Source organism: Poeciliopsis prolifica, unplaced genomic scaffold (genome assembly GCF_027474105.1).
Source record: "Poeciliopsis prolifica strain line A6 unplaced genomic scaffold, Auburn_PproV2 SCAFFOLD031, whole genome shotgun sequence".
Taxonomy (NCBI): domain Eukaryota; kingdom Metazoa; phylum Chordata; class Actinopteri; order Cyprinodontiformes; family Poeciliidae; genus Poeciliopsis; species Poeciliopsis prolifica.
The window spans coordinates 4,702,223-4,718,207 of NW_026562406.1; the positions used below are offsets into that span (position 1 = coordinate 4,702,223).

Sequence of the window (15,985 nt, forward strand, 5' to 3'; positions counted from 1 at the left end):
TCCTCGAAAGTGGTGACTGAACTGAAACATTTTGCTGTAGAGAAACTCTGTTGCATTTTCAGAGGGCACATCTGATTCCTGCAACGGAAGAGGCAATGTACGAATGGTGGGATAAAACCCAGAACAAATGAGCGAACGTGCGACACACCGCAGGTGAAACAGCATTTTACATTTCTTTGAAATAAAGCGATCAAACTCTTCATCGTTCTTCTGCGCTCAAAGACATCTTGGCAAGAAGAAAGCAGACGGAGTGACAGCTCAACAGATGAGGTACCTTTGTCTAATCTCCTTCTGAAAGAGCTTCACTGGAACGGCTCGGAGCGGCGAGGGCCAGACAAAGAAAAAATTGGGGCATTCTGTATAGTAAATGCATCACAGGGCGTCTTTAGTCTGCTTTGTGATGAGAGTTTGACAGCTGAGTGGATTGAGGATGAGACCAACGAGCAAAGCCCAAGCAGCCGGGATATGACTTGATATGCTCTCTCATGGCTTTTCTTTACTTAGTAAATCAATAAAATATAATTTTACGACTGTAATGAGGTTGTGTCCGTCTGCAGGTAAAAGGACACGATCGTGAAACAACGTAGAGAGACGTGAATCCGCACAAGAGGCTTGTCCTCCCAACGGGAAACCAATCGTGCCATTTCTTCTTCTGCTGTATGCATTGTTTAGGATGCAGCTGGCACGAATTACAGGGATTAGAAATGCTGTTACAAGGCAACCATTCGCATTGAAAATGTTTCAATTAAGATTATTTAACAAAACAAGTAACTGTAAAGAATTTTAGGACAAAATATTATAGCAACATATTTAAAGTAGAAATTGTGGAGAATTACAAGAATGTTGACTAAAGGGGACTTCTTCTATTCAGGATGCTAAAATTAGTGTGTAAGCTAAAATTTACCAAAATGCCACTATTAGCCTAAATGCTGGCAGTGGCGTGTGGGGTACAGCTAGCGTGTTGTCTCACATTGACTTCCTTCAGCCAGTGTACTACACAAAATAGCTAAAGAGCTTATTTGAGGGAAAAAGGCCACTGCTAATGTGGCCTTTTGTTTGTGATAATGTTTGAGCTAATGTTAATGCATCACCTTCTGATTTTTACTTCCTGGGACTTGGTTACAATAAAAACAAAACAAACAAAAAAAAAACACTCATCTGTTAACACAAACTTAATCATTGTTTGTTAAACATAAGGTGCTTTGAAATATTGCTTTTCTGTTTACACACAGGAAATTTACAGTTGGTAAATTTAGCAAAGATAAAAAATAAAAAAAAATCATACATTTACTTCGTGGCACTTGGTTATCAGCAAACACACTCATCTCTTAGCAACAGATTAACAACAAATATTGTTATTGTTCATAAAAAACATAAGCTTTCTCCTCTTGTTGAAATACTGCCTGTCTTATACTACTTCCTTTTTATTGCACATAATGAGGTCAAACTGAGTAAGTAAATAAGTAATTTGAGTAAGTAAAGATACATAAAATAGTTTTATTTATTTATTTATTTTGTCTTGCGAAATCACCATGTCTCCCAACTCCTATGAAATAGGAGTTGGGAGACATTTTTTGTATTGACGTATCGAAGGCTTTCTTGCCAGTCCGCCTCGTTTTTCTGTTTCAAAGCGCTATAAACACAATTTGTCAACAGGGGCCCATTTTTCTTGGACACTTTCGAAAACAGAGAAGGCGAGAAACACTCCATTACACAAAGGCAGATGTGCATTAATCTTCATAAGTCAAGAAATGCTCACAAGAGAACAGAGATGTGACTAAACTTTCCCGGTCGTAGTAATATTTAAAAGTCTAAAAAAAATTAATCTGTGTAAAATCTAAATGAGGACTTAAGCTTGTCTCTTTTTCTCAATTCTGATGGGAAGGCAGGTGAGGTCACACTAGTGATGTTAAATACATTTATTTTTTAATTCTAATATCTGTTGTCACACATAACCCGAAGAGACAAAGTCACGGCTTGCAAATAAAAGAGACAGATTGAAACATTGTGCTCTTTCGCTGCATTTTTTTGTCTCTTAGTAAATACTTACTGAAACTGGCTTTTCTGAAAGGTTCATAACATTAAGTGGGGTAAATGTAGTAATGTAAGAGTCATTTCACACATAAAAATTTGCTGGATGGGATTTCTAAAGAAAATAAAAGCAAAGTAAAACGTTTACAAGCTGCTTCTGATCTTACAGCTGTGCTGATTTTAAGGGACACCCAGCTGTCTATGATTTCCACTGCTGTAACAATATAGTTAGACTGTGATCATTCCCTGTAATGATCCACTAAAAGCAGTGTGTCTAAAGAAAAGTCACTGAACCAACAAATTATAATTACTTATGTCTAACAGGCGGCTCTGCTCTTAAATAAACCCCTGCGCAACTTTGATCATGAAGTAGCAGTTGCAGTCAAGTGTCTTGTTTCCTTCAAGAAATAGTTTCAAGTTTGCTAAGTGGAACGAAGGCGAAAGAGCAAATAAGCATGTTTTACCCCGCTGGCCTCAAATCATCCTATAATCCATAAAATTCCACCTGTCACTAGAAAGTTAGATTTATTAAAACTACTTCCTGATCCGGGGAGGAAAAAAAAAACCATTAAAACACACAAAGGCCTTCAATCAACACTTAATTAACGCAGCAACCTTTCCCTGGTGCTGGCAATCACGTTCCCTATCTGCCAGATTAGTTTAAAGTCGTGAATGCAGATTGGAAACGGCCCGAAGGCTCAGCAGTGTGACAAATATATAGGCAAATATAAACGAGAGCAGGGGAGGGGGCAGGACGGCAAGACGACAGGAGTGAGGGAGAGACGGAAAAAAAAAAATAGCGCAGAAGTCAACTTTCTGCTGCCCACAGTTCTGTCAAGTTAAGCGTGTCATTTCAGCAGAGGGGAACATCGCTTAGATAACTGTTCGCACAGTGTATTTCAGCGACTGTGTGTCCCTTACAAAATGGGAATCATCAGTGACAGCATAGATAGTTAAGAAAAAAAAAATATAAATATATATATATATATATATATATATATATATATTTTGGAGACAGGCTCACGGGGCCTTACGGAGGCATTTTCAAGACGCTGCCATTTTAAAGCAACCTTGACGCTACATTGGACGGAGCACCGTTACTTACAGCCAAGTTCATTGGGATGCAAAATCTGAGCGGATTAGTTTGAAGCGAAACTACTTTGTGCTGACCTTTGCTGATCATAAGTGGACTCCTTCCTGAGGCAGTGGAGGGTGACCACGCGATGACCTTCACTCCTCAAGTCTTGGCTGACGATCCACTGAGTGGGGTTGCTGGGACGCGCCCCGAGAAACGTCACTCCTTCTCTTAATTTCACCCTGTGAAGAAATAGTAAATAATAATAAAAAAAGAATTACTATTATTTCTATATTTTCAAATCACGCACAGTAATATTGCGACAGTATCACAATAATAAACATGGAACTGCAGAGACAGACATTTTTGTAGGAAACTGAAGGTTTCACTGAAAATTTTGACAAGAAGTCTTTATTACAGTGGCTGTATTTTACATAATGAAATCTGTAGCAGTTATTTGAGTTAATACACCCCTGGAAAAAATTAAGAGACCATTTAAAACTATTTGTTTCTCTGATATTACTTTCCACAGGTATATATGTTTGAGTAAAATGAACATTGTTCTTTTATTCTATAAACTACCGACAACACGACTCTGAAATTCCATATATTGTTAAAAAAAAATAATTTCATACTCATTTAGAAACAACAATATGAAGGTTTTAACTCAGGAAAAGTTCAGAAATGGTGGAACAACCATGAGGTTTTCATTGGGGTTCAGTGCGGTGGTCTCTTCATTTTTTCCAGCGCTGTATATTAGACAGGTGCTCCAATTTAATTATGCCCCAAACAAATTACACTCCGCTTCCAAAACCAAAAATTCAGGTTGCTGGGATGTTTTATTCCACTCTAAAATATGTCATTGGAAGTTCAGTCATACTGTCCTTTAGGAGTTAATTGTGAACATTTGCAGAAAGTTGTCTTAGTACTTTTCACTATTAATGAACTAGACACTCATTGTAAGTTACAGAAAGAAAGCAGAGAAGTCTGAAGACCACAAACTCTGGCTAAAAGTAATTTTTATATTCTAATGCAGATCCAGCTGCTGCTTTGTCTGGTAATGAATAAGATGGGGTCAGACCACTGGAAGTCTGAGAAGAAAGCAAAACATTTTTTTAAATCAATCCGGAAACAGACAGGAAGCCCATGAAGGGAAGCCATAAAGGGAGTGGTGTATTTTAATTTTGTTTTTTTCTTATGCCTGTTTAAAAGACAAGCTGTCTGCTGGTTTTGATGAATAAAACTGCATCATGTCTGCCTCAAACAACATGGCATGAAATAATCAAAGTAAATAGCTATTTCATTCTGCAGTCTGCCATCTTTGGAGACTGTTTGTCATAAGATCAGACTATACGTTGTAATTACAAGCCTGTTATGCTGCTGTCCTGCTTTCACCTCAAACAGTAATAGATTCTCTTTTGCAGTGTGAAAATGAAATTATGGAAATGTCGCTTTTTTATTCTGACTGATACATTTACAGCGTCTGAGGTGTCTTCAGCTCAGGGGAGTACAAAGGAGAGAACCGTCTTTGGGAGCAAATGAAAATGTAACATGGAAAATAATAGACCGAATGCACACAGTCTAATTTGAAGCTAAAAGCACCGACATACTATGGATTCAAGCCATTGTTGCAAAAACAATCATCACACAGTGGAAGGTCTGTGTGATGCTAGCCAAGACTGACAGTGAAGTACAATGATTGAAGAGCAGACTAAATTATAACAGAAGGCCAAATCACTTTCCCTGTCCAATCCATACCAGGTTGGCAGATGAGACCAAAGACGGCGCTTCGCTTTCATCTTGAATTTGTTGCTGCCCTTTTTAGACGCAATTGCCTATCTGTCATCCTATGAATATATCTGCCCTCTCCAATCAAGCCCATTTCTTTGATGTGATACCTTGCGCTGTTGGGCTGCAGGTAGCATGTGAGAAATGAAAGTGGAATCTGTGATCAACACTAGATCTAAGGGTCACTTAAAAACTGTGTGTGTTATTTTTTTTTCCTCTGTTTTGTCGTATAATAATAATAATAATAATAATAATAATAATAATAATAATAATAATAATAATAATATAATAATAATGAAAAACAGATTTTCATCCAACCTTAGCTGGTCAGAGATATAGTATGAGTAAAGTGTGTATACTGATTTGCCATTGTTATACTTTGATTAACTCACTGTGAATTGTCTGTTTTTGCCACCTAAGCAGACAACTGATCCCACATTAAAAGACAAAATAATCTTGACATCTAAACACATAATTGCACAAGTTTGTAATCTAAACTCAGTCTCCTCCTCAGCCTGATTGGTAAACAATTGAGACAATCTTGCAGTTTTCAAAACGGTAACTTCAAGTTTCTGACATGTTGAAATATGGTTGTGCAGTGCTGAATGAAGTTATGCTTTTTTTGTGTGGCTTTTTTCTTATTTTAATAGAAATAATAATAGTTAAAATAAATCCAATTTTCATTTGAGAAATTCTAGACCTCTTCATGAAAGAAGAGGGATCAAAATTAGCAACATAAATTATTTACTTGAAGTTATAACTTCTTTCCAAATATTATATTTTATGTTCCAAACAAAGTAAACGTGGAGCAGGAAATCTGGTGGGATGTGTACAACTGGAGCAAACAAAGAGAAATAGAAATAAAAAGCTCTGGTACAGTCCTCTCATGGTCCCGGTGGGGGAAGCAGGTTCTTTTATCAGGTTTTGTTCCACCTCAGTGGCCAGGATGTCTATCGACGGCTTGCAATGTGCTCCCAGAATGTTTTAAACACAGCTGAGTCTCAAAAGGCAGCCAGTCGTTACTCTACAGTTCATAATACGTCCACAGAGCATTTGGTGCAGGAAGGTTGAAGTGTCTTTTATTGACTAAATGGTCAATTTAGTCTTGTAACCTGTAAGTGTCGGACGGTCCTGCAGGTGAGACAGCAGGCAGACAGTCCCAGTCCCAATCAGACGGATGTGGAAACAATCCACAATCGATCAACTGCTCCTCCATTTTGATGGACTCAGGAAAAGCAACAGGAATAAAACAAGTAAGTACATAAGTGAGAAGGAGAAAGAAAATAAACTGTCATTTTTAAAATCCCCCATCCCAAAATCAGTGCTTTGTAGAACAGGCAGTTGCTACATTTACTCATGCAGGGTGTGTGTCCACCAGCTTTACACATCAACTAAAATTATCTCTGTACTTTGACTGGGCCATTCTAAAATTTGAAGCTGTTTTACTATAGATGTGGCTGTATGTTTAGGATTCATATCATGGTGATGGTGAACTTCCACCTCAGTTTCTACTCCATTGAAGCCTGTTTTTGTTTGTTTCTTTTTTCATCCGGGACGGGGCGGTTTTTAGCTCCGTCCACCTTCCCATCAACCATTTTCTGTCTCCAGGCCGAGGAAAAGCGTCCGACACGCCATTTTCTTACAAAAATGACTCTCTTTTTGTCACTGCTCAATAGAGGCCAAATTGTGGAATGTATAACCAACAGTTTTGCCATCAACATATTCAATCCCAGCATTATCCATGGATAGTGCTTTATTCTGTGGTCTTCGTGATGCTGCTTTTTCACTAAAAACAAACAAACAAAAAAAGCCCAACAGAACAGCGGGATTTAACGCTGGTTCACTGGATTCTGTCGGGCGTTATCAAAGGAAACAGAGCTGACTGTCTCGCTTTTAAAAACTCTTTGTGCTGTTGTTTCAAATAAAATACCCTTTTTAAAGTGTGTCAAAATGTCTTGGAAAGGGGAAAAAGTCCTAAACTATTGCAAGGCACTCTGCAGCGACTAATAGGTGGTCAGGCTTTACTGTGTGCAGTGTGTAATTTGTAACTTTGTACAGTTGTTTTTGTTTTTTGTTTTTTGTAAAGGAAGGTGGGACATGGCATCAAGACCTGAATCAGCACTGAAAAACAAAAGTATCCCTTGGGATGCCCCTGCTTTATATAAAAGAGTAAATGACTTCCTGCATGGCACTTCAGCTCAGTGGATGTGCTGCACCGCTGGCAAATCAACACAATCAGCATGATTATTGCGGGAACGTGGACATCTGTAGCACATTTCAGAATTATTCCATTGAATGCATTTCAAAGCAAATATTGACAATGTCAGTTTGACAATAGAAACACTGAATCTCAGTTTCAAATCTGGATAACGTCCGAGTCATCTTTAGGAACAATTTCTAAACGCCTGAAGGTGTCGTGTTGATCGGCTCGAGCATTTTGACTCAAGTATAAACGCCATGGGAAAGTCCAGCCAGGAAGCAGATGGGTATTGTGTAAATCAACCCTAAAACAAAAGCCAAAAGCCTCATTGAGATGTCAGAATGCCACTATGCACAGTGAAACAAGTACCGAGATGGACTGAAATTACTCGGAAAGCAGTGTTTAGAAAGATGATCAAGGTTTGCAAATGCAGAGAGGGAGAAAGATGGAGACACGTCCTGTGGTCTGATGAAACTTAAGTTGAAGTGTTTGACTACATTGACTACTTTTATATTTGAAGGAAAAACAAATAGAGAAACAGGCACACAGCACAAAATAGACAGTATTCTGACATAACTGTATTTATGGATATCGAAGCATTGGTCGAGAAATTTAATATTGGGCAGGAATCGGTTATTAAATGAACAATGAGCCAAATTATGCTCCCAGATTTGTGACAAAGAACAACAAAATCTATGTTTTGAAGTCCTAATGTTGATTTTGTGGAAAATTTAAATTTTAAAATTCCAGTCACAAAATAAATTTGTCAAATATTTGTATGATTCTGAAGAAAGATTACATTATTCTAGATTTTGGTAGTGGGAATAAAAAAGGGGACATAAATATCTTAGCCAGAGAATGTAATGGATTAAATTAAGCAAAGAACAAAATCCTGGATGGGAAAAAAAAACACAAAAAAAAAACTGATCACTGCGAGGTTTTTTCTGGCATCACCTAAAAGAACTTGAGTGGAAATGTTAGCATTTGAAACTAGGTCAAAAAGCTTATTTCAAATTTTTCACGCAGTTTCATAAGACTTCTGCACATCGTAATACCAGTGAAAAGGTCATGCTGGGTTTCAAAGCAGCTGCACACAATAATCGTAATGGTGGTGTGTACTTCACACACTGCCCAACACACATGGACAAAACGTTGTTTTCGTAGATGCTAAGTGTGTCACAGTGTCATGTGGCTCTCGGAAGCAGAAATGAAGCAGAAAACACCATTCCAGTGCACCTGGGCTCTTCGTACTGTCTAAACATGTCTCCTGGGGAGACATTGTGGCACACTCGTCACACTCTTTGATTACCAAGTATTATATAACCAAAGTAGGTAAAGAGACAAACAGCCCTCAGAGGGAAAACAGTGAAGAGAGCAAAGAGACGGCAGTGTTTAGCTGACAGTTTAAAGTGACACAACATGCTGCTTTCAACACTGTCAGCAATCACAAGAGACCTTGACGAGCCTTCATTGGCACCACACTAAGTCTGAGCCGAAGTGAGCTGATGAAAAGAAAGAGCATCCAGGCAGTATACGGGGAAATCACAGAGCACAAAGTGGCGCATTCACACTTCAGAGGCAGTCTCTGTCAACTTTACCCTTTCTTGGATGAATCCCACCGTAACCATTGAGATCTCTCGTTGCCGTTTCGGTTATTCTACCCTTCTCTCTCACCTCTCATTCTTCCTGAGATCTGATTGCGTGTTTGGAATTTCTCCGAAGCCTCTATAAAAGCGCCTAGCACTTGACGGCACGGAGCGGGAAATAAATGCTTCAGACGCGAAATCCAATAAGATGGAGGCCGCATGACAATGGGAGTCCCCAGCCAGAGGCGTGCGGCCTGCCGCGGCAGGCTACTTTTCAGTGACACCTGGAGTCTGTTTCCTCTTGGCCCTGGGTGCTCCTTGTTCACATGCATCACAACGTTACTCTGATTATTCTCCCCCACTGAGTCCTTTGGAAACCACATGCTTTCAAAACGAGCATCTCCACAAGGAGGTTTCTGTGTTATTGTACCATCCCGCCTACATAAACTGTGTGCAGGGAATGCAGCGGCTCAGCAGGGAAGACGAAGAGGAGCGAGGCAGCGTGAGGGAATGACAGAGAGACGGCAGGACGACGCTTTGTGATGGGTTGCGGCTGATGCCTAATGGAATAGGTTAAAAGACTGCAGTCGTCTGCGACTGCACTGATTTGAGTTACCGATTGTGTAGGAGAAGACAATGGAATGAACTCCCATGTATCAAGTCATAAAATGAAAAATAAAAAAATAAAAAGTGGCATATTCACTGAAACACCTACATTCCAGTCCCAAAGAGATACGGGAAAGCATAACTTGCTATTCTCAAAATACACGATAAGTTACAAAACTTTTGTAAAGTTTTAAAAATTATAATAAGGGAAGAATATGAAGTGTCTGCTCCTGAATTAGTACTTGCTCTTCTGCACTGCCTTGCAAAATGCATTCCTAAGTCTAAACTTTTTCTTATATTTTGTCACATTATCGCTACAAACCAGTAACTTCAAAGTATTTATAGGGGTTTTATGTGACAGACGAACATAAAGTTGCATATATATGCAGAGTGGAAGTGGAAGAGTTTGAAATAGGGTTGGGTTGTAAAAGAGCATCCCGAGCTTTGAAAATCTCACAGAGCACTGCTCCGTCACCCAAAAAGTGAAAGTATCACAGAACTTCAAAACCTAGCAAAAAACTCAAACTGCTGATGTGACAAAACTCCACAAAACTGACCAAAAGAAAAACCTTTTAGAGGCTACAAATTACAAGAGCAGGTGGATGTTTGCCTTCCCAAAGTGCAACAGGAGTGCTTTGATCAAAGTCAATGCCTCGGCCTAAATCCCACTGAAAATCTAATAGAAATAGTGCATATAAATTTTCAGTCTTTATGTGACAAATTGATAAATTATTTTGTCACATTACAAATGCATTGTAATGTGACAGGAAGGCATTGTACCTTTTAGCAGCTTTTAAGCCATGACAGATAATAAAAATGAATTTGGACAAATGTTTTAAAATATATTTTAAATCCCGATTGAAAAAACATTTGCGACATCTGCATGAAACAACTGAGATATGATGTGCAATGTTAATATCGAGAAGGGTAGAAATGCAATATTTCTTTGCTGGTATTGCTCTGGTTTAATGAATGCACACATTAAAAGCCAACATTACATTTAGCTCCTTAGAAGAGGTTCCACTGCTGCAGACGCCCCGGCTCAAGATAAAAGTCCCTTACTGGAGCTCACTGAAATTATGCTAATCTAGCTGTTTAGTGCAACATTTTTAAACTTTTCTTTCTTCTTTCTTAAAGCACCAATTTTGAACTCGGTGTCATCAGATGCGCCTGTAAGGAAAAAAAGAGGTGAGAGAGCCAAGATATGAGTTTTGCTAAATCAGCTTAACCTTAATTCTACTCCTATATAAAAATCCTGGGGGGATTGATTGGATGAAAAGGAACTTAGGTTGCAAGAAGCGGAAGATTAGAGATTGTTTTGTCCTCTGCTGTGTCTCAGCTTGACCACGGCTGGCCTAAGGTCAAAGCCCGAGTGTCACGGCATTAACGAGCCGCTGACAAAACTGCAGACTTCAGTCTTATTTCTGACATTTTTCCTTTGAATCAGAATGATTAAGGAGTGTCTGTAAGGCCAAAAAGTGCCATAAAGTACACCCACGGGAAACTTTTTGAAATTTTGCCACATTACAACCACAAACTTCAAAGCATTTTAGTGGGATTTCAAGCGATGGACCAATTTAGAGTAGTTTGGGATTTTCAAGATGAAAATATGGTTCCCAATTATTATTATTATTTATTTTTTTGTAAAAGCCTAAATGTTTCACACAAACTTCAGTCTTCAACTTTTTGCAATGTCGCACAAAAATCTGGTTTTGAACTCTTCCCTATCGCAGATGGAATCATCTTCAACAAAGACTGCTTATTGCTTTTTTATACATCCAAGGGCTTAACAGAACAGCTGGATTCATCCTGAGATTTAATTACAAGTTCTATTCACATATAGAAACACATAGATTATAAGAAACAAAGAAGTCAAGTAAAGAAACAAGATGCGTGTCAGAATTAATATGTGAAGCCCAAACTTAGAAAGTTTTCATTTAAACCACGTGAGAACACATTCAAGAATAAAAATTAACAGGCCAGAGAAAGGCCAAAGTTGATTTTTAAAACTCACGAAGATTCATTAAAACTGTGATATGAGCATGAATCTGAGACTGGCAGACTGTCTGCTGGCTGTCAGCAAGGCCACTTCAACAAATTATTCCTCACCGTCTTAGCCTCACATCAGCCTTTTCTTCTCGCATGAATAATTCATTCGCTTTCTCTTTTTAGCCATCCCAATGTCAAATTGAGTGAACGGTGAAAAAAAAGAGAGAGAGTGAGAGAGAAATTCCACCTATAACAAAAACAAATATTAGCATCTATCCAAAAAGCATAGATTGGAATATTTGAGCTCTTTATTCAGAATGACAGAGCTGTTGCAGAAAGTGTGCCAGCTTGCCAACAAGGATCTAAAACAATGCGAAACGTTAGACCATTACGCGCCTTCTGTTTGTGTCGATGGGGGAGCCGCTAAGTGCTGGTAGCACGTTCCACAATAGCGCTTTACCCACATGCCAGGAGACAGATTTCGTTGGTCTCTCATTTCTGAATCGCACAGCAGAGATTATAGGAGCGCCCACTGTTTTGCTGAGAGACCATAAAAGAGAGGCAGAAAGCATTAGGATTGGAGATCTGTTTGCCAATTACTTTGCCTTTTGTGAAGACACGGTGTGAGCAAAGAGAGGGGAACATCTAAAATCCCATATGAAGAATTCATGTGATTGCTATCATGGAGCGAGGTTTAGTGGTATCCTCGCAGAATGTGTCCACCTAATTGGATTTTCACAACATTCAAGTGCGCAGCAAGAGAGAAAACATCGTGCTGGGGGGAAAACATCAGAGGAGAGAGATGGAAATTACCGGGCCAAGTGTTCTTCTGAAGACGTTTTACTTTCATATTTATCCTTCTCAGACTTCCCTTGTTCTGTTTCTTCAAAAGGAAAAGGTCTTCGTTTTAAGGAGAATCAAGTTTATGCACTTGGATCGAGCAGCGTGTTGTTAGATTGTATATTTTTAGGATGTGTTTAAGAGAGCAGGTGATTGAGCCCATAAAAGCTGCTCATCGTTTGTTCTCATTCGGTTGATGTCAGTTGACAAAGTTTGTTGCTGGAGTCGACATGATTCACGTTTTGGAAACATTTGACGAGAAAACAGCGTTTCCACTGGGCAGTAGCTGTAGGCCCTTTTACAACAAAGTTATGTTTTAGGTGCTTATTTAATCCTGTTAGTAATTGTTTATCATTGGGTAAAGCAGTCAAACTAAATGTGGTGTGTATTTAACTTTACGAAGGGATCTACTTGATCAGATTCAGGATCCAACATGGATTCCAGCTCATCGTTGGGTTGATGAGCTGGAATCAACCCAACGATGAGGCTGCAACATTTAATGCTTCTTTATTAAAAAAGATATGTTTGTCCAAAAAGCCAGAATGACTTGTAAAAGCATAAAAAGGATACAGCATCTTAGGGGGTGAATACTATGAAAAGGCACTGTAAGAATACAGTTGAGAGAATCAGTGTCCATCAGAGATTTTCTATTTCGAGTATCTTTATAGTCGCTAATTCAACATCGGAGTCAAACGTATCAGTAAATGTTTGCATAAATCATTCTGAATATGAAAAGCAACATCAACAGACATTTAAATGTGAGTATCAGGTCTGGAGCTCTAAAATACCAGGTCACAACATCCTCACTGTCAAATTGTGCTTTTAGCATTCTAAGAACTGCACTCATTTGGAAGCAACCTGCGATGAGCGTTTGACCATTTTTCCACTCCTACATCACCTCTACTCTGCAAATGTAAAGTGACTGCTTGATATTTCCACTGTGTCTTGTATGGAGGCAAGCAGCAAGGCCCAGACTAATCGGCAGATGAATACGTGCATTGTGCAGGTAAACAACATTTTTTGACATGTATTTCTTTTTCATTTTGAGCACAAATGCTGTCAAAAATCTTCCACGCTCAGGAGAATCTTCCAGTGCCAACAAACGCATATTTGTACATGCCAGTGAACGAATAGCCACATATGTGCAGTCGGCGCATGTACTCGCCTAAACAGAAACATCACCCTCAATAGCAGCACATTATAAAGAGATAATGTCACAATGTTGCCCGGGGGAGAAAGAATCAGCCGTACCATTTTTATTTCCCTTGTACTTTTTTTTTAAACTCTCATTTTCATTTTCAGTTTTAAGAAAAGACAAAAGAAAGAACCCTGTGCCCAGAGGAAACGTGCTGCAAATGGGGATCCATCCTGCAGGCTCCAGCTCAGCTGCCAGCACACCGATGTCTCATCGATGAGTTCATGCAGTTATCATGCTGGGGAGAGTCAAAGGGTGTGTGAGGTAACCTCGGAAGATCTGGCACATATTCCTTTATGCTAACCCGTGTGCTCAAGCAGTTTTACAAGCAAATGTAACCAACGTGGCTTTCACAAGAAATGTGCAAAATTAAAATGCAGTAACAGAACAAGAGAGAAATAAGAAGCGTTTCAAAGCCTTTCGCTACACCAGGAATCAGAAACTCCAATCCTCAACTGCAACTGGCATGCTACCGAGAATACGTTTGGAAACTACACTTTTGTCAAACATGCACTAAAAACTATGTAACCTTTTCTTCAAACTTAACGGCTATACTATACTTTGTGTTGACATGTCGTGGCTGTTGGATGTGGCTGTCGACATCTAAACCCCTTTTCTAAACCCGTTACAACATGAGGAAGACCGAGGATGCTTGGTCCTGGTTCTTAGCATTCAGCCAGTTTCTTAACCTTCCTTCAAAAAACCCCTCCCAAAAGGCCAGGATTATTTACAACAGCCTGTGGCTTCCTGTCTGCTCTCCCATATCCCTTCAACCCCCACCCCACCTCCACGTCTTCTCCTCCCAAGGGGCTCCGGGGAGTTGGTAAAAGATAAGCTTTGTGTCGTGGCAGAGGCAACTGACACCGCTTCAACAACATGAGGATTTAGGGCCGCGAGCATCAGAACTAATACGCCGCACGTGCGGGGAATCTCCGATGCACGCACCGCACCCATCCGCTCGTGTATACCCAAGCAGGGATGGAGGAAGCGCACGAGGTGCCTCAAATAACACGAGCGCTCATGCTCGTGCGGGCACATTCACTCTGGGTGAAACGTGCGTAACAGAGGCACCCGGGAGTTCGCATGAAGACACAACGAAAACACCCCCCACGGCCTCCTCTGGCATGCCTCGCTCCACTGCTCACAAAATTGCTTTTAATTGGTGTAGGAGAATAAATCAATGGAAATCATGTTTGGAATGCTGGTGATGGGAATGAGGAAGAAAAGGAGGAAAACAAAAAACAAAAAGCAGAGAGCAACAACTGCTGCCAGATCATCAGACGAGGTTGCTCCTGAAATAGGAAAGAAAGGACCGATCCTGAACTGTGGCTGCACAAACGCATGCTAAGGGCACACTTTAGATCTCAGCAGACCAGAAGACAATCTCAACAAAGAGAGTAAATAAGCCCGATAAGTCATAGAGAATCCTCAGGGAGACAAGGGGGCCCCGGGGCGCTCCGTGATTCATCCCTCACCCGTTCGCCCCGCAAGATGCTTTGATGAAAATTAACTGTCAGTCTATGGCACTCATCTGATCGACACAACTTCATCCGCAGCTCACTGACCTTTACGGAGAGAGCAGAGGAAGCACGGCCGCCCGCCCCGCGCCCAGATCAACACAGTCAGGGACGAAACAATAACAACCTCAGATGCTCAACAAGATGACACAGCACGGAGCTCGACTTCCTGCCGAAAGACATGACTGGAGCAGGAAGGGTCGAGGTGTACGGGACGGAGCTGTCTGCATGTGGTGCATGTGATTGTGTCTCAGGATGAGGATGTGTTGATGTTTAAAAGGTAAAAAAGAAAAAAAAACATCAAATGACATGAGAGAGATAAAAATCCCAGAGCAGAGACCAGTGGGACGCTGCTTTACAGACAAATCAAATGAATCAAATCAAACTTGACGAACGGAGCACAATCTCCTGTGCGCGGCGTCTTGTTATCAAATGCTCACAAAATGAAAATTGCTTCTCTTCTCTCCAGCTACTCCGGCGGAGTTCATATGCTTTAAAATATTCAATTTGCAAGCTCACCAGGTAAAATCCATTAAAGCCAGCCAGTAATGTCAATTGAATTAGAGCTGCTCCATATAAAGCGTGGGATCTCCCCGTTCTGTTAGCTGAATGGCTCTGCTGGCACCTTGTTTGGTAGCACAAGGCAAATGGGATTAGGAGGAGACGCCGGCTGCTAATGTAACAACATAATTCTTTAAATCATACAAAACTACAGCGAGCCACAAAGAGGCCAACGCAGCTCGGAAGGAGGCATTATGGTTTATTAAAAACCCCAAATTCACTCTGCACAAGTGACTCTGACTCAATGGCCTAACTAGGTGATGTTTACATACAGGAAAAGTTTAATATAGTAGTTGAATATAATAATTTAAGCAACGTCTGGCTCATTTTCCGCCTGTTATCACGCTCTGTGTGTTGCAAGATGTTTGGCGAGTGCGCCGAATAGAGGATTTAATACATACAGAGATATCTTTTTTTTTTTTTTAAACTGCTGCTCAGTAGTAAAGTGCTAAAAATTAACAAGAACAGTGAAATTGGTCATGAGCAATAAGGTAGAGGTGTTAAAACCAAAGTGCTCTGCAGAACGCAGAGGAAATGCTGAGCTCACCGATTAACAAGTTTCCAGAATTCCCTGATTATTTTTCTTTCTCGGAAAAA

General features: G+C 40.0%; 1 protein-coding gene across 1 annotated transcript in view; it reads right to left on the reverse strand.

The window, feature by feature from the left end:
- The window catches only part of si:dkeyp-14d3.1 (transmembrane protein 132D), a 148,887-nt gene that overhangs the window by 68,237 nt on the left and 64,665 nt on the right, over positions 1 to 15,985 (reverse strand). The window contains exon 3 of the mRNA XM_055050585.1: positions 3,202 to 3,348. Coding sequence (XP_054906560.1) covers positions 3,202 to 3,348 — 147 coding nt within the window. The remainder of the gene's footprint in view (positions 1 to 3,201; positions 3,349 to 15,985) is intronic.